A 26,347-nucleotide genomic window follows, 5' to 3' on the forward strand; every position below is an offset into this window, starting at 1 on the left:
GAATAGTAAATACGCTCATATTTGATTAAAAAATCAGTGCTATTTACTAAAACCACTGCTTTGTATAAATTAGCCTTAATGCTACTGAAAGTCAACCTAGAAGTCTCAAAATTGTGACTAACCAAGATGAGATGGTACTAGACGTCTAGTGGAAAATATGAAAGTAGGATAAATGAGTAAAAAGATATTGGATACATTTATGAAGGCAGAGTAGATATTTAGAGAACAGGTTATATATTAAGATAACATACATTGACCTTGACCTTTCCTAGAATATGTATAATTAATAGGAAGTTTTACTCCCAACCAAGTCTTGATGATTAAATTTATATAGAAGTGATAGAAGTATACCCAAATATCCTATTTGAAATCCATTGATATAAACTTGTGCCTATTAAACAGTATGTAATTTTCTAGAATATTATGAAATAACCAGTCCAGGCTATAATGAAATTGATAAAGTGTTTTTTATATAACATAGTATATCAATGCATCCTTCAAGAGGAATCCTCTGGAAATGAAGACATTTTTTAAAGTGTCAATTCCTAAGTCCCAGGATTTCTGCTTAGATCTCTCTCTGACAACTGACTTGGGACATCAGTTGTCAAAGCTGAGCATTAGTGTATGATTTATATATTGCTTATTCTTATCAAACTGGAAATAACTAACATATGCTGCATTAGCAGTAACTACATATGTTGATCATTTCTTACTCACCTAGAAAGATCAGTGAAGCAAAGCAAACTGGAGCGATTTAAAACTACCTTCCTCGAAGAAGGGCTTTGTCCTAAGGATTCTTCAGAATAGCATCTTGCACTTAGACCATTCCATAGGAATTCTTACCTAGCTTTTAAAACTCTTAACAATTCAGAAGGTAAGGAGACATCTTCATCAATGTCATGGGTTCTGTAGGAGGAATGCCTGTTTCCTTAGCTTCTTTAGTTCTCTGTCATGTTGGAGTAACAGTCTTAGGCATTAGAGATCAAGTTGCTGGTTTTTCTACTTTTGTAGATTTGCTCTCAAGAGCCCTAGTTTTACCATGATATTCTATAAGGCATTCCTGTCTTTGAAATTCATGACTATAGTAAATTTTTCACCTTTGATTTCTTATCAAGGAAGTCAAAACTTTGACTTTGATGGTGGTCTAACACAGAAGGACCCATGCCCTGGATCTAAATCCATGAAGTTCAAGGAAGATTGTTCTAGCCAGGCTGGGAGCTCTCGGAATCAGACTGACTGCTTCAAGTTAATTTGTATTCCGCCCGCCTGCTGTAAGTGCCATAAGTAGATGTAATCGGTTGAATACTGTGAATTCTAATTACAAGAAGTTAAATTAGCAAGTAGGGGACTGCCTGTACTTAGAAATTATTTCATCAATAGCTTTGATAATTGCATTTTCCCCTCGCAGCAAATGAAATGTTTTAAGAAGTTATCTTGCTTCAATTTCTACTTGGTAATTTCAGAAAACGTAATGGAATTAGAAGACATTTCCCCCCCCAGACCTGGTTATTCTGGAAATCATAATCCAGGGAATACTGAAGCTTTCCCAGTTTCTCCTCTTCCTTAGGTTCCTCTTTTTCTTCTCCATCAGTCAATCCGGTTTCAGCATCATCGTCCTTAAGGGCCTATGAGCAGGGAAATGGATCATATGTGAAATCAAATGAATTTTCATCAAAACCCCAATTCCGCTGGGCCTGTGGTAATACTTCCAAGCTGTTCGAAGCAAGCACTAAGATGCTAGAAATCTGTTTGTCTGACACACATTCACATTTGCTGCTTACATATTTTTTAAATTCCACTTGTGCACGGAATTTTCTCCCCCAGTCAGCAAGCAACATGGAAGCAATGGAAGAAGCCCCTCAGAAAATTGCAAGCAAAAAATGTAAGGCTTTTGTAAGGAAATGTCAACTTGGTCTTACAGTTGGCTCTGATAAAACTACTTCATTTAGAGGGCTGATAAACATGCTATTAACCAGGCCAGGTTTCACATTCATGTAGTTTAAAGAGATGCTAAGCATCATGTAAAAAACATCATTGTTACATGCAGCGGAGTAATTTCTATAAAATATTTGGCCTTTTCTTTCCTTGTTGCCTTAAAAAAGATAGTTGAGTAGATGGTTCTCAGAAAACTGTCATTGCTTATGTTTCATATATGCATTTGTAATGGTTATGGAAAAAGAGGAAAAAAACATGCCACCAGCAAATGCATGTTTAGAGAAAAGTGTACTCCATTTCCCGTCTAAGTTTACCATTTCATTTTCATAACAGCTCCACAGAAAGCTAGGCTGAATTAAATTGATTTCTAGATCTATTTGTTGTCAAAAGATGAGAGGAGTTATGTTTGTAATCTTGTCAAAAACTGAAATTAGTAAAAATAATTTGCTGCTCTTATGAACAAAAATCATGGTATTGAACTCTCAAAGCTGAATTCAGACCAATTGAATATTCTTCACAAATTAAAACATAACTGTAATATCAATTGAAATACTAGAAAGCTCAGTATTTCATAAAATGAGTAATATATATTCAAATGCTCTTTATTTTTCAAAAATGAAAATATAAAATACGTTTTCCTAGCAAGTGCAAGAAGTTTACTAAAACACTAAAGGTTATACAGTCATGAATATAGTTTTTTTCCAGGAATATGCATTTACTGCTTTAAAAATTACAAAATATTAAAACTTTATAGAGATATTCAAAATTAAAAATAAGATGTCCTTTTCCTTGGCCATTAGTGATGGTTGAAAGATTTAAATATATCTTGATGTTAAGATTGTGTGCATATACATTTTTTGCTCATCTTTCTATTGTTTGACTCTTACTGATTTGTAGAGACTCTATTTGAGTGGTCTCAACCTTTCCATCATTATTATATATGGTAATAATTGTCTTCTAATTTTTGGTTATGGCATTTTCATTATGTATGTGTGTGTCTGTGTGTATTTGTCTACAAGATTTTATAGGAATCAAGACATGTGAATGGTAGACTGCTTTATATCTGACAGTAAAGAAACTCTTAACTAAACTCTTGTCAGCAATTAAACTGAATTCTAAAGTTCATGTAGAACTCAAATGCTAGATTTACAAACAGGCTTCAGAAAGGCATCAGAGTCAGACTACCTGCATTTCCTATACTCACTCTCCTCCCCACTCACACTACGTGTTTTTTTTTCATTGCCAAAAGCAAGCGTCTTTATTCATTCATCCATTTTCACAGAGATCCTCAGTGGTATCTCAAAATAGTACCCCAGTCCTCAGAGTGACAAGATTTTCCAATATGGCTCTACCTAGCTAACTCTGAAATGAGTCTTAAAAGCTGACACTTGGGCAGAATTCATTTGGAAGGGAAAAATCGTAAAAACAGAATTCAACAATAAGCAGAGGTACCTCCCCTTTTATGTTTCTTGAAAATTTCAAGGAACTTGCAACACATTTGGAAAATGGAAAATTATCCTTATTACATTTTATTTAGAGACTTTTGCAAATCTGGTTAGCTACATACCTTTTAATTTGGAAAGTTTAATTACCCTTGGATGTTTTGATGTTTCCTTAAGTAGTAAAGTGTTAATGCACTGATAGCAAAAGAAACAGCAAAACTATTTGAAAATCTATATTAGTTTTTTTTTCGAACTTAGAGTGTCATCAAAAGGAACATAGTAGTAAAGTGACAAAACTGAATTTACTTAGAGGACTTTATGCAGTGGAATCCTATTGCCCTTTCAAAACCTTAACTGTGTATATGTCTTTAACATGGTCCTAAAAGATGTGCTTAGAAAATTGCAGCATAGATAACTTCTTCCCTTGTAATATTTTAGTTTTTTTCTTTTTAAATATCAAACTAATACATATTTTTAAAAAAATCTGCACATTTCTCTATCATAATAACAAAGGATCGATTAAAATACTGTTTCAGAAGTCTTTTTCAAAATTGAAAATTTACATATCATGTTTCAGTCCAGTGCAATTTGAAATAGCTGAGATATTAAATCTCCTTCTCCCTAAGTGGTTTTTGCCCTAATAAAAGGTGCAAGACCATCTCTGCAATTATTCTGCATGAAATAGGGCTAAATTTTTGATAATTTCTCAGTGCCACTATTCATCACTGATTAAGTCTATTCTTGTCCAAAGGCTAAGCTTAAGCAAGACATTTTCTGTACCATCATATTAAATTCAGACCTATTAAATCAGTAGCTATTACAATACCTCGAGAGGAATATATTCTCCCCTCTCCCCCAGAACAAAATACAAAAAAAATAAAAGCTTGTAAACCCAGCAGTTCAGAGAGCTTGATAAATTGCAATTGAAATAGCTGTGCTGGGAAAGTCAGACCTTGTTTTAAATTTCAGAGTCAGTGTACATGCTTCTGGCTTGCTTTGACATTCAAAAGGTGCTTAGTTCACAACCATCAGAAGGAGCATTTGTTCATTGTAAATTAAATTGTTCAGATTTGGATTTGATAAGGGACACTAAAAAAGGTAGCACAAGGGACTGAATTTTCTTTCTTTACCGTGGTTTTGAAACTTGAGCTTTCTAATATTGTTCTATTTAATCAGTTAGTAATGTTTAAAATGAGAACACTTTATCTTAAAAAAAGAATCAATTTAGTTCAGCCTTTTGATGTGTGTCAGAATGGTACACCCTCGCCTGTGGAGCCCCAGCTGCCAGGCCACTAAATGTATCCGAGCTTTGACTAGGGTGTCTAAGTAGCAGAGGAAAACCTACCGCAAGGGACAGTCCAGAACAGTCATGAGATACAACACAGATAAGGAGGACATAGAAGGAAGAAATAAAAATTAAAATATCCACACACATTAGTGAAAACCATGGAGAAATGACCTTTGCAGACCTGTGACTTTACCAGTGATTTTCCCATTGTGTTTTTAAGTTTTAAGTCATTTAAAAAATGCATGGCCTATGCTCTATAAACACGCTACCTAGAGTTAACATTTTGGTTGCCATTGCAGAATATTTTTACGTCCCTGGGTTATACAATCTCCTCAGAGAGATGTGTAGCTGTGAACACTGAAATTTGCATTTCTGTGATTTCTTACATGCACTGAAATGGTAAAAACTAATTGATTACCCTAGAGCCTCTATGTCTTTCGAAATAACATCTAAAATGCCTCTCACATCTGTCTTGCTTTGAAATGAGAGCGGCATAGACTATATTTTTAAAAAATATTTTGAAAGATAATTATTTGTGAATAGTTTCATCTTTTGTGCTTATACTGTTTTGAAGTAACTCAGCATCTTAAAATCTGTACCTTCTATTTTGCTTCTTCATTCTTCCTCTTCATAAAATGAAAGAGGCCATGATTAGCTACTTTTGTCTGCCTTAAAAAGTAGTATAAACTACTAAGTGCTTACCAGTGGGGCCTATTTTCATTTGCTCAAATTTCATTTTGTACACTTATAAAATAAAACATAAATTATTGCTCATAAAACAAGAACCATGCCATCCTATACTGACAAAGTGATCTACTTAAAATGCAAAAATACTCTTTGAGTGGTTGGAATCATAATGCTATGTTGTCAGGGTAGAGTACTATGAACTCTTCCTAATATCTTTGTATTTTCTCATTTGACTCTTTAATTTTTCTTCCCCTCCCTATTTGCAAGAGTATGTGATCACTGAAAAATTAACTATTTCTGTTTTCACTCCTTGCACCTTGGTCATTTGTCCAGGTCATAACAGGGGTGATAAACATCACTATTGTGCTATAAATGATAATCTTATGTCATACAAATTGCACAATGAGCAATAGAAATTTCTTGTCCTAGAAAGAAATGTTAAGGTTATCATTTAACTTTATTCAATGCTTTTAATTGTTAATTCTAGGATACATGAAAACCACATTTGAATTTTATTGTTGTCTCGAAAATGAAGGTATTTTCAAAGTATTGCTTTACAGATATAGCTGAAATTCATGTACAGATTATCCAGTTAATATCATTTATCTATACTTAATCTCAAAACAGTTTAAAGAAATCTGTATCAAGTCCTGTTTGCTACGGAGAGTGTTGAAATAAAACAAGACTAGTTTTAAAATTTCAGTTTCTTTGTAATGAATTAACTAAAGAGAACTATCCTTATTGGATATTTGTAGTTGAATTTATACATAGACTTCTTGTGACTGATTAGAGACTTTTCCAGAAAAATGTAACCCTTGTTTTTCTGAGCTCAGGACAATATTCTTTGGGTATGAGCACAGGCATTATGGCATTTTATAGCTCTGAAACCAAACAAAAAAGCGACAAGTTAATATAAGCTTTTGTGAAATTGTGTCAATAGACATTAAGGTTTCTTTGAGAAAAAGTTTGAAACTCAAGCTGTGGAGAGAGTTTAGTCTTTGAGTATGTGGTTACTAAGGACACTACAAATATGCTAAAAAGGTCTTCCCTGATTAAATTGTTCCGAAGAAAATCCACATATTTGAGTTCAATTAGTAGTAATTGATACTAAAAGGAGAATCCATAAAACTTGTAGAGTAAATGGTTTTTCAGGTTTTTCTGCCCTCCTACCATTAGGATTGCCCTGCCTGATGGGGCACCAGCAGTTGTTATATTGTTGCAAACTGTCTTATTTACTTCTGTGGGCCATGGGAGGAATATTGAGTTCATAAGGGAGACAAGCAGAGGCAGGAGAGAAGCAAAAGCAGAGGCAGGAGAGAAGCAAAAGCAGAGGCAGGAGAAAGAGGAAGCAGACAGGCAGGAGAGAAAAGGGGAGAAAGAGGACCAGAGAAGCACAGAGTGAAGACTTGCCTGGGGCCTTGGGACCTTGGGGCTTCCCGCCTCCTGGCCAGCCCCCACCCTCAACCCCTCCCGCCCCACCCCTCCCCTGCCTGCCATGTACCTGGTCACTGCTGTACATGTAACAGCTCAATAAAAGCCTGAGAAAGCCACTGAAGGCTCCAGGACTCTCCTTTACCCGTCTGCCGGATCATAGATAACCTGCTCAGTGGCCTATTCTGCCTCTACAAACTACTATATATTGCTATTTGGGAATAGGTAGAAATTTTGAATTACTTGATGGGAAATATTTATAATTGAAAAAGTTATTTTTCTACATTTACATTTTTCTGAATTAAGTGTTCAGAAATATCCAATAAGGATGATTCAAAAAAATAAATGAAAAATGCATTTAATAATTATAATTACTCTTAATAATAAACTTTATTCTGAACCAAATCATCTAAATAATTTAGGAAAAATAGAAGTTGTTTCCTTCAAAAGAAGATAACCAGCCAGATGGATTTTATAACTTGCACTGTGGTTTTAATGGTCCCTAAGAGAGGAAATAAGAATTATGCTTTAAAATTTTGCCTGGATTTTTAGACCAGCTCACATTTCTCTCCCTTGCCCTGTATAACACGTTCTCCTAAGAACTAATTATTGAGTTGTCTGGATATAGGAATGGTGGCTTTCATCAAGTGTGTTGAACAGCTGTTAAACTCAGTTATCTAACAGTGATTATGAACAGTGAAAATGTTAGATAGATTTCCTGCTCAAAAGGGAGAACACTTAGATATTCTTTATTTTGTTTCCCTAGCTCTAAACACAATTAAGATGGGCTAAACAGATAATAAAAACATTCAGTCATCATTTTGAAATGCTGGACGCATCAAGATCGCCCTGATGACCAAGGATGCCTTTTTCTGGTTCTGTGATTAGGAGGTTGGACAACCCTAACAAATGCTCCTATTGCACTTTGGGATATTGACTAATGACGAAAAGGATTGCAAACCATCTCTGCAACAAAGACCTGTGTCCAGAAGTTGTTTATTTTTATACTTATCTAGCATAAAATAACCAGATATTCATCAATTTTCAATAAAATAATCTAGAAAGAAATCTAGAATGAATACATTACCTGATCTTTCATGGTCTTCCCTAAGTCCTTCACATCTTTCATGTTAATGGCATTCTTTCCTCCCTTTTCCTTTCCCTTCTTCTTGTTTTTCTTTTTGAACAAGCATTTCTTACAGATACAAAAGCAGCAGGTCAGGACTAAAAGCACTGCGACTATGGCTATGGCAATTAAGGCCCATGGTGGCACTGCAAGAAAGAATTATGCAGAGAGCATTAGTAACAAGACTCTTCTACGTGCAAGACCTTTAAATTTATGGCTATAAAGATGTAAGTTTGTGTTTACTGAGTACCTGTTATGCTCCAGGCAAACTGTTCTGCATTATCTTATCCACTTGTTATTTTCTCTGCCTAGACAATTGCTTCCTTCCTTTCCACTGAAGTCAAATAGCATCTCCTCCTACTGCTTTCCCTCTCTCCAGGCTATGTATCCATTAACCCATTCTTTCATCATTCAGACCACAGCTTTGGACTTTGACCTCTGAGTTTTAGTCCTGCCTCTACCATTTACTAGCTGTATGACCTTGGGCAAGTCCTCTGAACTCTTTCTGCCTTTGTTTCCACATTTCTTAGATGGTGGCAAATTGGTATGTATCACATAGAACATTTGAAGGTTAAGATGCAGGGCCTGGCATATGGTAAATCTTCATAAATATTGTTGCTATTACTCATTGATCTGCTACTCTGGATTCTCTTAGTATATTTTGGGCACAGTGGGAAGGGCAACCATTAACCAAATAAAGAGTGGAAAAAAGGGACTATCTTAAGTGTGGTAAAGGTTAGAAAGAAGTACTTGGTGCTCTGAGATTCTAATCATGAGGAGATTTACCAGCGGTCTCCAGAGACAGGCCAGGGGGTTTGTGTCCTGTAATTCTAAAGCTAGGCTGGGACTCAGGCATGGACACTTGAAGGCTGTGTGACTCTGACCAGGTTAGTGAACTGTTCTGAATTTTTTTCCTTCTCCTAAACTAATGATAATAATGTACTACCCATGTCATTGTGTTATAGGACAGGGAGAGGGGCAGCCCAAACCCCGCAAACCTGCCTATACTAAATGGGTTCTGCCATCCGCCGCATCAACACAAAACACATGAGACTAATGGGAAGGATCTTTAATAAAACTAGGAAACAATACAGGTAAGGCAAAGAGTCTAGTTTCTAAATGAAGCACCCAAAGTTACCCGTCCCCTCGTGGGTAAAAGTCCATCCATATGGGATCGGCCCAGAACAAGGCCCCAAAGCCTGCTACAAGTCTAAAGCATCTTCCAGTGGGGACCCACAGAAAAGGGTCACAAACAACCGGACAAGCCCGGAAGGAAAAGAGCAAAATCAACATCAAGATAAAAGCTGCCATTGTCACCTCCCCATGGGTCTCACCCACATCTGTGTCACCCAGTCTACGACCAAAAGACAAGCGCTGTTTCTTCACTTGTCTCTAGGCTCCATGCGCCTCCTCCAGGTCTCCTGGCTCCATCCTGCTTCCTTTCTCAGTCTCTTCTGCAGCTTCTCCTCTTCCTGCTCAGCTCCACCCTCCCTTGGGTGGGGCAGGGAACCTCCCCCTTTCCTGGGACCACCCTGTTACAATTGCCTTGAAGATTAAGGGAGTTTATATGCTAAAAAAGTTAGAATGGAATCCAGCAAATAGTGGGAACTCAATGTTGGGCATATGAAGGGCATATGAAGGGATATAAAACAGTCACATCAATAAATATATAAAAAGGAAGAAACACCCTGAGAAGAATTCAGTGGATATGCTGAGGGGGCTGAGAAGAAGACATGATTTCGAAATGCTTCAGATTTACAGATTCTGTTGAAAATAATAATTCATATAAAAATATATTGAAATAATCTTTTAGTTTATTGTTACAGTTGTCCCTGTACTAGAAGTTCATCTATTTTCTTTGATTTACCCTACAAGCCCAGGTACTTATTAAAAAAAAAAAAGTTCTCATGAAAACATTTAGGATTCACTTTGCCAGGAAAGGAATTATTCAGCTATTGAGATTAATCAGAAGAAATAATTAGATTTGCTTGTTGTAATTAAGAAAGACATTGGATACTGAAATGATAAGAAAACATGCTATTTTATTCTAACTATATAAACATCATTAGTATCAATGATTGCCGCACACAAGTCAGGAGTGCTTTGACAAAGTGAAAACACTTAAAAATTAACCGCTCTTCAGCATTGAGAAAACCCTCAATCTTGGCTCTCAATCTGCATTTAGCTTCAGCTTTGGAGTGTAGAATGCTATGCATGTCGTTTTAGCTTCTGAATGACTACTAGAATTTACCATAAGGACATGTAAAACCATGACTTTGGAAATGGTGTTGTCAAAGAAATATTTGTGTGAAAGTTATAGATCAACTAATACAAAAAGACATGTTTTTTTTTATAAGAAGACATGGTTTTTTACATTTCTCTAATCTCATTAAAAATCACTAAAAATGTAAATTAAAGTAAGCTTAAAGTGATATTGTTCATAATACCTCATTTAAGTGCTTGTACTTTGATGTAGCTAAAATCTGTCTTGCACAAGCAAGAGAGCCTGCATACTCATTACAGGCAACACAGTATTAATAATGACTCTTTCCTTTAAACTTGTAAGTAATTACCCCAGCAGGACTTATGTGATAGTCTTTTAGAGAGACATAGGACACATGATGGCGATAATTTGACAAATTCACACCAAAAAATAGAAACTGAAAGCACAGGAATATTACTTAATTGAAAAAAGTTAAATAGAAACAGAATTATAGAAAGAATTTTGACATGGTACAACTTGTAGGTAAATTATTATCACTGACAATTTTTTACTTTGTGACTTCTATTTTATTTTAAGATTTTATTTATTTTGTGTAGAAGAACTGGGGTATAGGCCAGAGGTGGAGGGGGCCATGAGAGGATTCACCAGAGACAGAGTGGGGAGCAGAACAGGCAGACCTTCTGCTGTCCTGGTAGATGGTAGTAGCACTCAGACTTAACCCCTAGGTCACCAGGGAGGCCCTGTGACTTTCATAAAGTGCTGGCAACTTCTAGATTTGATTTCAGGTGACCTTTTGAATAGCTTAATTTTAACCTTGAATGTGGTATAGTGAATATCTGAAATCAATAAAGTTTTCCTCACAATTTACTGGTACATTTAAATAGAGATTAAAATGTTTTCATTTTGTGTACTCTTGTAATAATGTGGCTGAATAGTTAATTATAATACAAATCACCATATTTAATTAAATGGAGTTTTTCTGAACTGAATTCTCATGTTAAAAACTATGTGGAGCAACCAAATATGTAAATTTGGTAAGATTAGCAAAAATCAACATCCATAGTATTAATAACTTACAGTGTCTATAGAAATATATTTCAATATTAGTGAACAAATCTAGTGAAGTAATTAGGCTACAAACTTATTGCAGACATCCTTAGGGGTTACAACTGTACTATAGTTTTACATGTCTCATCTCATTGAATAGTCACAGCAGTTTTAGTCATTAGCCCTTCAATTTTACAAAGAAAAATCTGTATATTGAAAAAAAACTATATATTTAGTAGCTTGAGAAATTCAAACATGTCTGAATTATTAGGTTAAATTGTGCATATTATAAATACATAAAAAGGAAAAAATTCTTATCTAACTGAGTTATTTTTAATAGGTTTCTTTTAAAAATGAGGCAAATAATAGCAACATATGCTGCCAAGGGTAATTTCTTTAATATAAAATACAGTTTCAATAAAAATTAGGCTCATCAAAGGGCCTCCCCTAGTGGTGCAGTGGTTGAGTGCTGGGCTGTGAGGCTGCCCGCAGCCTCTGCAGTGCCTGTTCGTTCCCCAGCTGCGAGGGTCCCACAAAACAAACAAACAAATAAAACAAAACAACAACAACAAAAAAAATTTGACTCATCAAAATATTGCTACTGACAGAATGTTATCAGCTTATTATTGTTACCCAGCTATCATTAAATGCATTCATATAAAAAGAATTTTAACATTTAACATAAATACCTTTCAACAGAAAATAATAGTATAAAAACTCTCCATTAAAAAATGTTATTCTTATTTTCTAGCTAATTTATCTCACATATTAGTTAACCCAAAAGTGAACTGATGCATAAGAATTAAAAAATCAAAATCAATTTATAATGATTCTGATGTAGACTTTGTGGTATGCAAATTATGTTACCTAACACGTCAGAAAAGACATTGCAAGGATGATGATGCTTAAGGATGATGTTGTGGGTTATCTGGGTGGACTCAATGTAATTACTAGGATCCTTGTAAGTAAAAGAGACAGTCCAGATTTTCAAAATCAGAGATCTGATAATTCTGGGCTGTTGAATTTGAAGATGGAAAAAGGGATCATAAATAATGGAATGTAGGTAGCCTTTAGAAGCTGGAAAGGGCAAGGGAACAGATTTTCCCTTAGAACTCAAGAAGGAATTAGTTCATACAACCATTATGGAAACCTGTATGGAGGATCCTGAAAATGAACAAACAAACTACCAAATGATCCAGTAATCGCACTTTGGGTATATATCTGAAGGAAACAAATAATATCTGAAAGAGACACCTGTATCCCCATGTTCAGTGCTGCATTATTCATAAGAGTCAACATATAGAATAATCTTTAAGTGTCTATATGGATAAATGGATAAAGTAAATGTATTATAGATCTATGATGGAATATTATTCAGCCATAAAAAGATGTATACCCTGCCATTTGTGATAAATATGAGTGACCCTCAAGGCCACTATACTAAGTGAAATAATTCAAATACTGTATGATCTTACTTATAAGTAGGCTCTAAAAGCTAACCCTATAGAAACAAAAAGTAGAAGGCTGTTTTCCAGAGGCTAGGGTTGTATGTGAAATGAGATGTTGGTCACAGGGTACAAACTTTGAATTGTGAGATTAATAAGTTCTGAGGATCTAACATACAAGATGGTGACTATAGTTAATAAACTTCTTGTATACAAGCCAGCCTTATTAGGAGAAAAGTCCTATGTGTCTTATTAGGAGAAAAGTCAACACGCACACAATACACACATGAATATGTGAAGTAATGGGTATGTTAAATAACCATATTGTGATAATCATCTCTCAATATTGGTGAATATTGAAGGTGCCCGAATCATACCACCTGGATTGTCAAAAGTGGTCTCCTTAAGGCTCTGTTTAAAAAAGCAGTTATTTAATCAAACACATATTTACTGAGAATCTATTATGTGTTGGGTATTTTTCTCAGATCTGGAATATGATCTTAAGCATATTTTGTTCAAACATAAACCTAACTATTTACTTCCCAGGTGTTAAAATCTTGGTCTTTTTAAAAGAGAAGTAAATTTCTTGTGTTTGACAAACTCAGATCTCAGAACACATTATGGTACATTTTCAAAAGAAATCTACATGCTCTTGTATACAAATTTAGTGCTGCAGGGCTACATTATTGATGGCATCCACTAATAAATATTCTTTCTATAATAAAAATGTAAATTTCACAGTGAAAAACATTTATTTTCCCCAGGGAATTTTGGCACTAAATAAAAATTTCAAAAATTATTGATGTAAGTGTTCCTGACAAACATTTCTTAAAAGGACATTAAATATTCTCTTTCATAGCGAATAGTAAAATCAAAAATGAACATTTCAGAAAGAACTTGTGTATTGCAGAGGGAAACATTTAGCATCACTGAAAATAACCATGTGTGCTGTTGATATTCCCATAACCAAAGTCTGCTTTTCAGACACCCATTGTTCCTCAGATCTACAAAATGAGCTTTTACTAATTTATACAAAATGTCCTATGGTAGAAGGGAGGTCTACTCTAGATCTGATTCTGAGGTCACTTCTAAATGACAGCTCTCGGTCCTCATTGATAAAAATGTAGATGTCTTGAAAGAAACCCACAGGGTCATGTTTTTGAGCTCAAGTAGAAGTAGCATGCAGAGGCACACCACTATCTCAAGTGTGTTTTTCTTGCATCTACTCAATCCATTTACTCTGATTTCCTTTCATAACTATTTAGTCTCCTGCACTAGCAGCCTTTTGGTAGAATTACTCATTGGGTCTAGATTTAACTTTTGGACGAAGCTCACTGGTTTTTGTATTTCTGCCTTGATTTCACTTTATGGACAGTTTTATCAGTTCCATATCTCTTTAGATGACTTACATTTTTCTCTCTGAGAAATATGAACTTGTACTTTTATATCAGTCCTAGGTATTTCATCTATGAGCTTCAAAATGACACAAGTAATACTGCTGCCACTACTAAAATTCAGAAATAACTTAATTCAAGCCTTTTCTGCCTTTGACACATCTGTTTAGTTATGAGTAACTCACCATTCCCGTTAATGACTATGTTGTTTTTCTATGAATAATGCACCTATTTCTTCATTCTTACATTTGTTGAAGTTTTGGGCAACTTTAGACTTTACCCTAAATAATCTGTCATCTTTCTCAATGATCATACGCTGATGCAAAAATGCAGACTATAATGTGAAAATAATTATTTTGCTATTCAACCAGTAGGAAAAATCATCTCTTTCAAAGCTTTGCTTTTAGACTGTTTATGATTAATTTTTAAAAACACTCAAGGATAATCACTTTTTAAAAACTGGCAAAAAGCCAAATAACCTTGTCTTTTTAAGTTCTTATAAACTGCAGGATGTAAATGGAAAATAAAAACCCTGGGAATACGTGGATTAATATACTCATTAGCCACCTCTGGAAACAGACCATTAAATGCAAGGCTTGAAAGAATGTACAAAGTCATATAGAATATGGTTTAAAATTAAACCAACTAGATAAAGGTTGGAATGAAGAATTTCTCATTATAGACTGAAATTGTTTCAAGGACTATGCATTCTTGGCTCCTGGGTATTAAACAAATTTACTTTGCCCTCATTCTCTACAATGGTAGTTCTAAAGCTTTTTTCCAATCATATGCCTTTTCAAATTATGACAAATTCTATAGGAAAATGTGTGTGTGCAGTGAGTGTGTGTGTGTGCTGTGTACTTCAATTTTCACACAACTGGGAGTATGTGGTACCCTTGCAGGTAGTACAGTGCCCTAGGTTTGGAAGATGATTGTACTCCAAATTCAAAACTCCATTCCTAGAACATCAGGTTAAAAAACTGCAAAGATAAGCTTTGGAAACAACCCAAATGCCCAAAAATAGATGACTGGATCAAGAAGATATGGTACATATATACCATGGAATATTACTCAGCATTCAAAAAAGATAAACACATGCAATTTGCAGCAACATGGATGGCGCTGGAAGGGATCATGCTCAGCGAAATAAGCCAGAAAGAAAAAGAAAAATACCGGATGGTCTCACTCATAGCAGGAATCTAGAAAACTTAAATAAGGGACCAGGAAAATGAATAACTATAAGAAAGTGAAAATCAAAATCAACAAAAAACTATGAACCAGAGACACTTTTTGGGGGGTGGGGGGCGGGAGGGGAGGGATTGGGGTCAGAATGGGGGGGTTGCAATTGTATGGGGAATATAAAAATAAAATTTATTATTTAAAAAAAAACTGCAGAGATTAGTGAGTTAAGGACAGCATATCTCTTCACTTGGTCATTTACCCTTTCAGGCTTCCTTCTTGGCAATACTTTACAGTGTTAGGAGTGGTGGGGGAACAGACAGCATGGAGGAGATGGGTCCCTTGCTCTAGAAATTTATAAAGAATAACTCCCATACTTGGGGGTGGGAGAAACTAGAAAGAGAGCAGAATTAAGTACAAAATTTGTAGTGGATGGTCTGTGTAGGTTGCTGAAGGCCAGGATGATGGGATCTAAACTTCAAGAAAGAAAATATCAAAATCAATAAACAACTGTGAACCAGAGACACTCTTTGGGGGGGGCGGGGAAAGTAGGGATTGGAATCAAAATAAGGGGGTTGCAATTGTATGGGGAATATAAAAATAAAAATAAAATTAAAAAAAATAAACTTCAAGGAAAGCTTCTTGGAGGAGCCTTGCGATGAATTCTGAAGCCTTACTGCACAGTGACAGCAGCACTTGGAGACACTGTTCTTTTCCTCCCTTCCTGCTTACCTGTCTCAGTCCCTCCCTCTCTTCATTTTTTCTTCCTTCCTTTTTTTTCTTTGGTTTTTAGATTCCTTTTAATACTTTTTTCCCCCAATCTCCCAGTCTTGATTCCTTTTAATTTAATGTATTCCTCAGTGACTACCTTGTTCAAGTTCTCAAATAGATGCAGATATATGAAACTATACAGTAAATTTTTATCATTGTATATGAAAAGACATTTCTTTGCAGTAAACACGTGTAGTCTTTATTAAATAACTTTCAGAATTTTCTTTTTAAGGACACATTTTACATTCTCTTCTTATATAGCTCTGTTTAGCTTTTCAATATATGTCCCTAACATATAAAGAAGCTGGAAGGTGTGTCTATATAGTATGCTGTAAAAATCATTCAAACCATTGACCTGAGTCAGCTACCTGCAACTTTTTAAAGAGATGAATTGTATAAACAATAATGTGGAAAAGAGCGACATTCATTCATTTATCTATTTGAGTGTTCAGCACATTTCTTGTTCATCAATTGGAGGACTAGTGAACAAGTTTGATAGGTTAGACAGTTTATAGTCCAAACAGGCCATTAATATACACAAATCAAATTGTGAACAAAACGAGAGAGCACATTAACAGTCAAATTAAATGGTGTTTCTTACTGTCTCCTGTTTCCTGTTTCTACTATGTAGTCTTTGCAATCTTATTCTACTTGTCAGATGAACACATTTAAAATTATTATTTACTTTGCCTATTAAGATGTTTTATTATTATTCAGACAGCAAATATGTAAACATTTTCAGCTGAAGAATTTGTCTAATCCTGTAAGACAAATTCAGTTTATAGAATACTTCTCAGAGATGGCATTTACAGAAATAGATTTTTAGCCCTTTTATTAAATGCCTGTGTCCTGTATTCTTGCTCATACTCATGCTTACATGTATATGGGGGACTAAGGGATATGTACATTTTTGAGTATTTAGTCTAACAGAAATCTGAAAGTAATTGCAGTATAATACCAATAGATAATAACTTTGAGTCTCCATAGCATTTTTTCTTTTTTTCTGATAGATACTCCTCCATAGCATTTTTTTTCCCAAATTTTGAAAGTACTGACTGTCAGAAAAACTTAAATGAGAAATCTACTTTTTGTCTGGCTTAAAAAAAAATCTTAATACATAGAAAACATCAGTAAAATACATTCTATTGCTTTGGTATGCACAAAATCAGCCATACATTGATCTGATTTCAGTATTACTACACTATTAAGCAAATTTAGAGCCGCTGCTGAATAACTTATTAAAGTTATTGATGTTTCTTACCGAATGCAGTGATTAGTCTTGATAGGAAAAGTTAGTTGACTGAAAGCCATTTTACCTGCACATATTAGTCAAATAATTAATGTTATAAAATGTCTATAGTAATAGTCTGCTTTCAATGATAAGGCAAAATCATCCATATCTTCACCATATTGCAATATTTCAAATTTGACATGGAAAATGATGTTGGGCCTTCAGGCAGAGATAAGCCCCAGCACATCTTCCAGGGGATTTAGATAAGGCTCACAGTCAGCCCCAAGCTTGCTGTTTGCAGGCTCCAGGGAGAAGTGCATTGGTAAACATAAAAGGATGCCAGGTAAGTTGGCAGAGGTGAAGGCGAGTCACAGGCTAATCAGTTCTGAAACCTTCGGAAGTTTGTAACAGTTTTCAATCATCTGTGGACAACACAATTTTGTGGCTAAAGGGAAATCCATTTGTGCTATGAAATTTGCAGCTTGTCTCTTGAGTTCTGATTTCTAAGTTCATCTCTAAAAGAGTTATGTCTCAGGTTTTTCTTTCCCTGGTGAAAGCTAACTTTCATCTTAATTTTTGTATTAGAAATCTTCAAAATAAGCCACTCTTGGTTTTTGATCTATTGATAATTATTATTTTTTTTTTAGTTTCATGTTTTGAATTAGGTTAACATTTGGCTTTTCTATCCTTGGCAAAGATATGCCCCCATTCCTCAAATATTTCCAGAATTAAACATGACACTTGTTGGTAACTTCTGGATAATTCAATATGACTATTTGTTTCTTTTCTAAGCAATCTCCTGTTACATACAATGCAATAAAGGTCAAAGAATGTCAGCCAAAGGTACAGATATGTACTCTGCTTCCCTAGGCTATTTTACAAGTTCAAGTTCACAGTTAAAAGCTACAAACAAACAAACAAAAATGCCACTTAGCCTTTGTGCATGGATACTCCCCTCACTGTTTATTATTCTAGAAGCATACAACAGGTTTTTAGAATTCTCTATAACTTGGAGAAATTTGATTATGCTGACAGGAGAACTGTGTGGTAGCAATGCATGAGTAAAGAAGAGCAAGATAGCTGAATTTTTCCCATCACGAAAGGGAAAAGGCAGGCTCATTAGTTTCATTACTATACAAAATGACAGGTAGACAACAGGGAAAAACAAAGCCCTTTGCTTTTCTAGCTATCCACAGAACATTTTCCCTTGATTGTCCAGTAGATTCCTGCTGCTATAGACCAAACATTAAATTTCTTCTCCTACTGTTGTTTTCTGTTTCTTTCAGTATGTTTCTCTCCATGCCACTTTGTAGCATCATTTCTTTTTGCTTTCTGGTTCCCTGAAAGTTCAAATTCAAGAACTTTCTTTATTCTTCAATGACTCCTGTGATCCTTGATTTATTTTCTATTCTTGCTTTTGAAGGGGCTTCTTTAATCTTGTCAGTCCTGTCTATAGTGGCATTTTTTTTTCTTTTTAAATTTGATCCCTCTTCTATTTAGAACATACAGACACTGCAACTGTGAGCACATGACCTTGGGCCCTGTATAGACTTTGCTTCCTTTTGCAGGTTCTCGCAGATCTTGCTAGAGGGCAGTGCTCCTTTATTCTCTTTTCTTTGCCCAAATCTGTCATTTCTTCATTTAAAAGATTCCCAATATGGTCCTCCCTGGTGGCACAAGGGGTTAAGATGCAACCTATGAAGCTGACTGCAGCACGAGTTCGATCCCTGGCCAGGGAGATACCTACTTGGCATAGCAGACCTCTCCTGACTCACCTGCTGCTCCAGTCAGTTTGCCTGTTCTGTTCCCTACTCTGTCTCTGGTGAAGCCTCTCACCCCCCCCCCATACTTCTGACCTGTACCTCAGTTCTTATATGCATAAGTAAATAAATCTTTAAAAAAAATAAAAGATTCCCAATAGTCTGCCTCCAAATATCTACCTGAGTAATACCACAGTGTCTCTCGCCCACGTTTATCCTTGTTTGCTAGCAGCTTTGTGATTTCAATATAAGAAAGCTCCCTAAAAGAGGAATACTGTTATCTTCCTTTCCTTTGCCTTCTTGAGGTGTCAATTGGGCTAGGTATGTGGTAGGTCTGAAACAAATGCTTTTTGGATAACTGAAGGTATAATTAAAGACAGAGAAAGTTTCTTCAAACACTACTTGCATATAGTGAGGGTATGCCTCCATTATGCACCTTGTGAAACTGGAAGTTGTGAGATACATACTAAATATACTAATACTTAGCTGGTAAAAAAGATGAAATCTTGTTTTTTGTGGCAACGTGCATGGAGCTTAAGGTGTATGTATTGCACAACTTCTTAATCTAGTCATCTAGTGAGGGGCATCTCGGTTATTTCCATGTCTTAATTATAATAGATAATGATGCTCTGAACATAGGGGTACATAAATCTTTTCAAATTGGTATTTTCATATTCTTTGAATAGATACTTAGGAAAAGTATTGCTGGATTATATGATACTGCTATAAAATTTTATATTTGACATTCATCTTAATGCTTTTAAATAAAAGGATTAAAAATGGAGAATTCAGTGGACTGATGTGGATAAATATTTTTGATGGAGGGTAAATTATGTCTGAAAAGATTATTCCTTTCAATTTCAATGGACAGAAAGGAAGCAAATAGCAGAGCACTTGACATGAAATACAGTATCAGAATAAGGATCTGAAGAATAAAACAACAAAGAAGTGGTGTGTGCTGTCTCCAGTTGAAAAGCCTGTACTCACTCTAGAAGGATAGCTCACTGACTTCTAAGTGGCAGTTGATTGCACTAAACCATTTATTAATCAGTGCTTTTTGAAGTGCTAGCATGCTCTTGAGACAAATGGAACAAAACATAAGAATGTATTGTGTGGACATTGCAAAAGGGGCTAACTTTGATCAGCTTCCTCTCTGAAACCCATGTTTTAAACTTCACTCCTGACTATTCCTTTAAAGTGCACAATGCTACCTCGGCCCTTGGTCCTCTTGAATTTACTCTAACTCCTCTGTGGGCTGCTTTAAGCTCATTTGATATGGGGAGAATCAAGAAAATTCAGTATGACGTTGGGGGAAGCTATTTGGAACTATTCTCTCTTTGGCACTTTTTCAGATTGTCTTGGAGCAAACATCTAAATTGTAAAATGGGTAGGGTTGGTGGTAGTGGTAAGTGGTATGAAAGTTTTCATACTTGTTCAGAAGAGTGGAAAAGCTGCTTCAGTATCCAGGTGGTAGGAAAGAAAACATGTCTATTGTTTTGTTTGAGGGTTATATGAGTGAGAAGCTCAGGTTCAGTCTCAAAAATACAAATGTAAAAGTGATTAAGACAAGCTTAAGGATATACATGCTTTCATAAAGTACCAGTAATCTGTTGCATTGGAGATGTGGCACAATTATGTAATATTTAATATAAAAAGCTGATCTTGGCTCTACTCCTCACCCTAATACCCACCAATCAAACCAAAGATTTTATAACAGCAGATGCTACCACCTACAGCTAGAAAAATATCAGGCGAGAGTTATAAGGTTGGAGTTAGATAGAAGTTTCCTTTTCTTCAAAAAGTTGAAATAAATACTATTTGAGTGATTTTATAATTTTCTAGGCAAAAGTCCAACTATGCTATAAAAATAGGTTATTTGGGAAAAAGTAAAGTGTAAGGGTAAAAAGCCTTGTTAACACAACTCAACAGAATCAGAATCAATACACAGTAATGGAAAATAAGCTTCTGAAATGACTGAACATTAATGATTGAGTATTTTGTTATAAAACAACACTCAAGGGTTTTGCCTTCCTCAATCAGAATGGATTTGGATAAATTTGCCTCATAGAGCAGTTATTTTGGAGACTGTCAGTATAATTTGATATTAAGTTGGAATAAATGTTTATTTGTGAATTTTAATAAATGTGAAATTTAATAATGAAAACAGTAAATTGTAACAAACCTATGGGGAGGTTAACAAACGGCAACTTTAATCTTGATTTTGCTACTTTTCTCCCGGTCTAGCTCAGACCTCTTCTTCCCCTTTTCTATGAGTCCCCACCAGGAGCTGCCTTAGACTTGTGGCATGCTTTCGGGCCTGCCACAGTGGCTCTGCTTTGGGCCAACCCTGTTTGGCTGGGCATTTACCCACGAGAGGATGAGTAACTTTGGGTGCTGGATTTGAAAACTATATTCTTTGCCTTTTCTGTATTACACTAATTGTATTAAAGTTCTTTCCATTGAAGTTACACACTAGAGTATGTTTTGTTTTGATGCAGCAGATGGCAGAACATATTTAGAACAGGCAGGCTTGGGGGTTCTGGGATGCCCTCTTGCTACTCTGTAACAAAAGCATAGAAAATCAATTATAATGTTACATATTCAACTCATCGTGGCCTACTAGAATGTACTAGCGGTTTGGAGTCAACCCTGAGTTTAAAACTCAATGAGTACTTTTCTTCTTTGAACCTTTACTTCTCTACATGAAAGGTGGAAATAATGCTATGATAACAATTATGAGAATTATGAGGTGATACATCTAAGCCTGGTACATAAATGGGTTTTATATAATAAATGCTAATTCTCTTTCCCAATAGATCAAATTCTGTTTTAAAATTTAGTATTTTTTTTATCCTGAAATTCTTTGGCAACATGATTAAACTTAAACAATAAAATTACATGAAATCTGCTGTATTTCATCTAAAGACCTGGTTCTGTTTTCTTCTATTAAATGTTAAAAGAAGAGAAAATTGGCCCAATGTAATTTCTACAGCTTGGAAGGAATGCAGACAATCTGGAGTTAATCCAGAATAAGATAAAGATGACATTTCAGTCTTCCACAGTGATCTACTAGCCAGAAGAAAATTAAGGACTTATTTTCTACTTTCTGAGGACAGAAAATGAGAGGAAATGAACATAGTACAAGACATTGAAAATATTGGAAACAGAGGTAGAAATCTCTTAACTTTAAGAATTGTTAATACTAAAAGAATTTTAAAAAGGTAGACCTGGCAAAGACCATTCAGTTGCATTGGCAATGAAGGCTCGGTAGCTGGCAGTTTTGATTTTTGTGCCTTGCTCTCATTTGAAAGCCACACTGGGTTTCCAGTCTCATGCTCTAAAGTTATATTAAGTACTGTTGAGGATTTTTTTTTTTTTTGAGAAATCTGCATTAGTATGAGACTACTGAGCACTTGTGACCTTAATAAGCCTAAAGAATGATGACAGGCAGGGAGGGGTTGGACTTGAGGAGGTGCCCCAGAAGGCTGAGGTCCTGTCAGGTTTAACAGTTCACAGTGATTTAGGTCGGAGGAGTTTCTCTGGGGAGTCAGAATCACTAGTTGATACTCAAGATGTGTCTTTGTTATTAGATCTCATAACATGGTCAGGTATTTATCATAAAATTATCCTTCTTTCTCTTTAATAGAATGATTTGAGACACAGGTCCACAGGAAAAAAATAAGGCTTTTCTATAAAAACACAAAAATTTTTCCTTGGGAAAATCCTCTTGTGGTCACATAAAAACTGAAGGATTCCTCATTTCAACTTTTGGATGGAATTTGATCATTAGAGGAGGCAGGTGGAGTGGAAAAATGGGAGATTTAGGTGCTACAATAAAGATCTGAGTCACCTGGGAAGGGTGATATTCTTTCTGCTTAGCACCATGCTAGACAGAGAGTCACTCTTAGTATAGAAAGACAGGATTGCCAGAGCACAAGATGATTTTATTTTACAGCCCATTTTAACTGAACTAGAGTTAATAAAGGCCAGTTTGAAATAAGTTATTTTGATCTCAAAATCTGAGTTTTTAAAACCAGCATTACATCAAAATGAAAGTTTTTTTTATGGCATTTGTGATTCTGAGGAAGCACCTTGTGTAATAGTTTTCTAAAGGTAGTTTGCTATGCATATATGTGAAGTAATTTACCAATAGGAATTTCTGTAATATTATGAAAGTATTATTAAGGGCATGAGAACAACAAAGTTTTTTTTTAAATTTTCTTTCTTTAAAAAAGTTCAACAAAATACCATTTATCTCTAATTTCTTATTTACTTCAACCAATCCTGACAAGATATTCATTTAGAATACTTTCTAATTTAAAAGAAACTGACAGAATTTGACTGAAATTGATCAAAATAAAGTAAAACCTGCAGAACAATAGTAGATATTTTGAGGTTCTACACTGACTTTTATTAAAACATTTTAGGTTGAAAGTTTTGAATTATATTTACTTATAGAATTATGAATGTTAACTAGATGCTCATATAGTGATAGAAGGGTTTTCTTTAATTGAAAGAATGTAGAAGATTTTGTGAGTACAGTACTGTACTTGATTTTAAAGCCATGGGAAATAAGAAACAGTGAAAAAGAAGCAAAGGAAAATCTTTTTGCAAATTAGACTCAGCAAGTTTTCTCTCTCTGGCTGTGAATGCCTTGTAGAAAAAAATAAATGTTTCTGAATTGCTCTGAGATGTATTTGCTCTTTGTCTCTTGTCTTCATAAATCAAGTCCTTTTAGAAAAGTAAAAGTTTTTTAAATGGCATGGTTATAATAGAAGTGAGTAATTCTACTTTTCTTTAATCATGGTCTTATCACACATGCCCAATTCAAGCTCTCAAGTGTTAGACTATATCACATTCAGATTTTGCAATAAATAGGGAAATCAATTTAATATATGTTTTTGTAATATTTAAAAACTATGAATATACTTTTGCTACATTTTAGGTTGAAAGTTTTGAATTATATTTACTTATAGAATTATGAATGCTAACTAGATGCTCATACAGTAATAGAAGGGTTTTCTTTAATTGAAAGAATGTAGAAGATTTTGTGAGTACATGGTAGAGGAAGACAAGCAAGGCCAGTTTGGGTCATTTACCTGCTGAATATTGAAAATGATTGATACTGACCATCTCCTCATCGTCTTGTATGAAAGAACTTCAACTTTTATCACATTATATTTCTCTCCTGATTGCCAAAACTTCAAATCACCTCTCTCAATTTCTGTCCCAATTTCCCATAATTCTACCACCTTCACAAGTAAGCTTCTCACATTTTTCCCTTCTTGTCTTTGTACACATATATTTAGTTACCTTCACAGCAGTTAAAATTTTGAATTTGTTTTTTTCTCATTACCTTCACATATTATTATTAGATCTTCTTTAATTCTTTCAAACATTATTTTTAAGTCTGGGTTAAGCAAAAAGAGTCAAATGTGATGTCCCCTTAATCCAGGTCTAGCTGACAAGTTTAGATGAGGCTATGTTTGAATGATACCTGCTTAACTTCCCTTCTCTCCCCCGAAGAGGTAACCTCGAAATGACATCAAGTGTTTTTTATTCCTGTGTATTTGTGCCTTTGCTGCACATGGGTATCATCTTAGGAACTTCTTAAACTTATTTTTTTCTTATTCCAGTGACAGTTGCTGCTTACATCACAGCGAAACCAGAACTGCTCTTTGAGCTATTTGTCTAGTCAAATAAACCCAACCTTAAAACCACAGCAGAGAAGTCAATGCATCATCCACATGCCCAGAAATCCATAATACGAGTGTTCTACTTTGTTCAGCCATCACACCCTCTACTCTGGGAAGTATTATCAGGATTCAAAAAAGTGCTGTTGTTCAAGCAGCCTCCCCCTCCTATCTTTGCCTAGTTGGCATTCTGACTTCATTTGTACTGTTTAGAAGTCAGAGAGGATGCTAAGTCAGGGGTGGAAAAAAGCATATAACCCTGTCTTCTAACACTGTCACTACCATTTTGAAACCCAATAAATCAGAATCATTATTCTTCAGTGTTCTCAAAGTTTCAGTCCATAGTGATATATAAAATTAAGGTGGTTGGCTTCTGAGAATGAGATATCATATTTATTTTCAAGCAAAAACAAAATTTCCCTTTACAATAAGTGCTTGGTCTTGCTTCCTTACCTCAGATGTTGATCTTTTCTCCTTTTTGTAATCTTGTCCTCTGGGAAATAAAATGCTAAGCCTCAGAGGCTATGACTCAGAAGTCATTGTGATGTATCTTAACACACTGGAGTCAGTTTTCTTCTTACTCTTTGACCCACTACGTGTAGGAAGGGATTTTCACTGCATAGGCCATAACCCAGTGCAGCAGAGGGAATATGGATTTGAACATCCTTTCCCAAAGATATTTGAGGTTAACAGTGAGATGTTCTTTTTTCCTTTTTGGTTCACTTAACAGTAATGTTCTGGAGGGGTGATAATAGGTGCCTGGTTCCTGCAGCAAAAGTGGGACCTCACTGTAGTAACCACTAGCAAGATGACAAATAAATTTAGTGTTAACCATGGGACAAAAGCATCGTTTAACCTCAATACATGACCACTAACCATCAAAATCAAGCTTTCAGCTATCAAACATGTCGATCTACAGTTTTAGAGGGATTGGGATTGACTTTTTCCACATCTCAGTATCAGTGTTGTCTACAAGATTGAAAGTGAGTTACTGTCTTACTCTAACTTCTAATATGTTTTCTTCACTTTTAGATAAAATTGAATTTTGAAACATGCTGCTGAACATCTGTTAAAGTAAAATTCAACACAATTGTCTTTTTTCCTCTAAATCTTCAAGGTCATTTATCTTGGCCATGGTCACACAGAAGTTCTCCTATCAAGTTGCTGGAAAATATTTTTGTTAGTAAAATAGTCTCTGCTAGAAATGAGGCTAAAGTTTATATTAGCAAGCTTTAATTTGAGATTTCATAAAGCTAACTTAAAGGGGAATCATAAATATACAGATAGAAAATACCATATTCTAAATAAATAAGTTTTGTAATATTGCTACTCAGAATTAAATTTCAAATGTAGGATAAACAAATGAGAAGCATGGGTTAATAAATTTGGACTGGCAGCATAAGAAAATATACATAATATACATTTCCATCATTAGGTTTGATCAAAATATCAGTACAACTTGTGATTTCTGAGTGTTTGTACTAAAATCATAGGTGTCAGCAGGATATTTGTGCTTGAGTGGGTAATGGTTTGAAAATTTAAATGCCATTGTAAAAGCAAGCATAATGGCAAAGAATAAAAGAAAATTCCCCAGATTCATCAAAATTGATCTGCATCTATGGAATTCTGTAATCCAACAAAGCCTGAGATTCCTTTTTTGGCTCCTATTTTGACACTGAATGACTTGCATTCCA

At 35.0% G+C, this 26,347-nt stretch overlaps 1 protein-coding gene across 2 annotated transcripts in view; it reads right to left on the minus strand.

The window, feature by feature from the left end:
- The window catches only part of SYT1 (synaptotagmin 1), a 495,552-nt gene that overhangs the window by 135,807 nt on the left and 333,398 nt on the right, over positions 1-26,347 (minus strand). For both annotated transcript variants that reach the window (XM_054696190.1, XM_037513937.2), the window contains 2 exons: positions 7,871-8,055; positions 1,503-1,625 (listed from right to left, as the gene is read on the minus strand). In XM_054696190.1, coding sequence (XP_054552165.1) covers positions 1,503-1,625; positions 7,871-8,055 — 308 coding nt within the window. The remainder of the gene's footprint in view (positions 1-1,502; positions 1,626-7,870; positions 8,056-26,347) is intronic.

Source organism: Talpa occidentalis, unplaced genomic scaffold (genome assembly GCF_014898055.3).
Source record: "Talpa occidentalis isolate TD23 unplaced genomic scaffold, MPIMG_talOcc4v2.1 talOcc4.16, whole genome shotgun sequence".
Taxonomy (NCBI): Eukaryota; Metazoa; Chordata; class Mammalia; order Eulipotyphla; family Talpidae; genus Talpa; species Talpa occidentalis.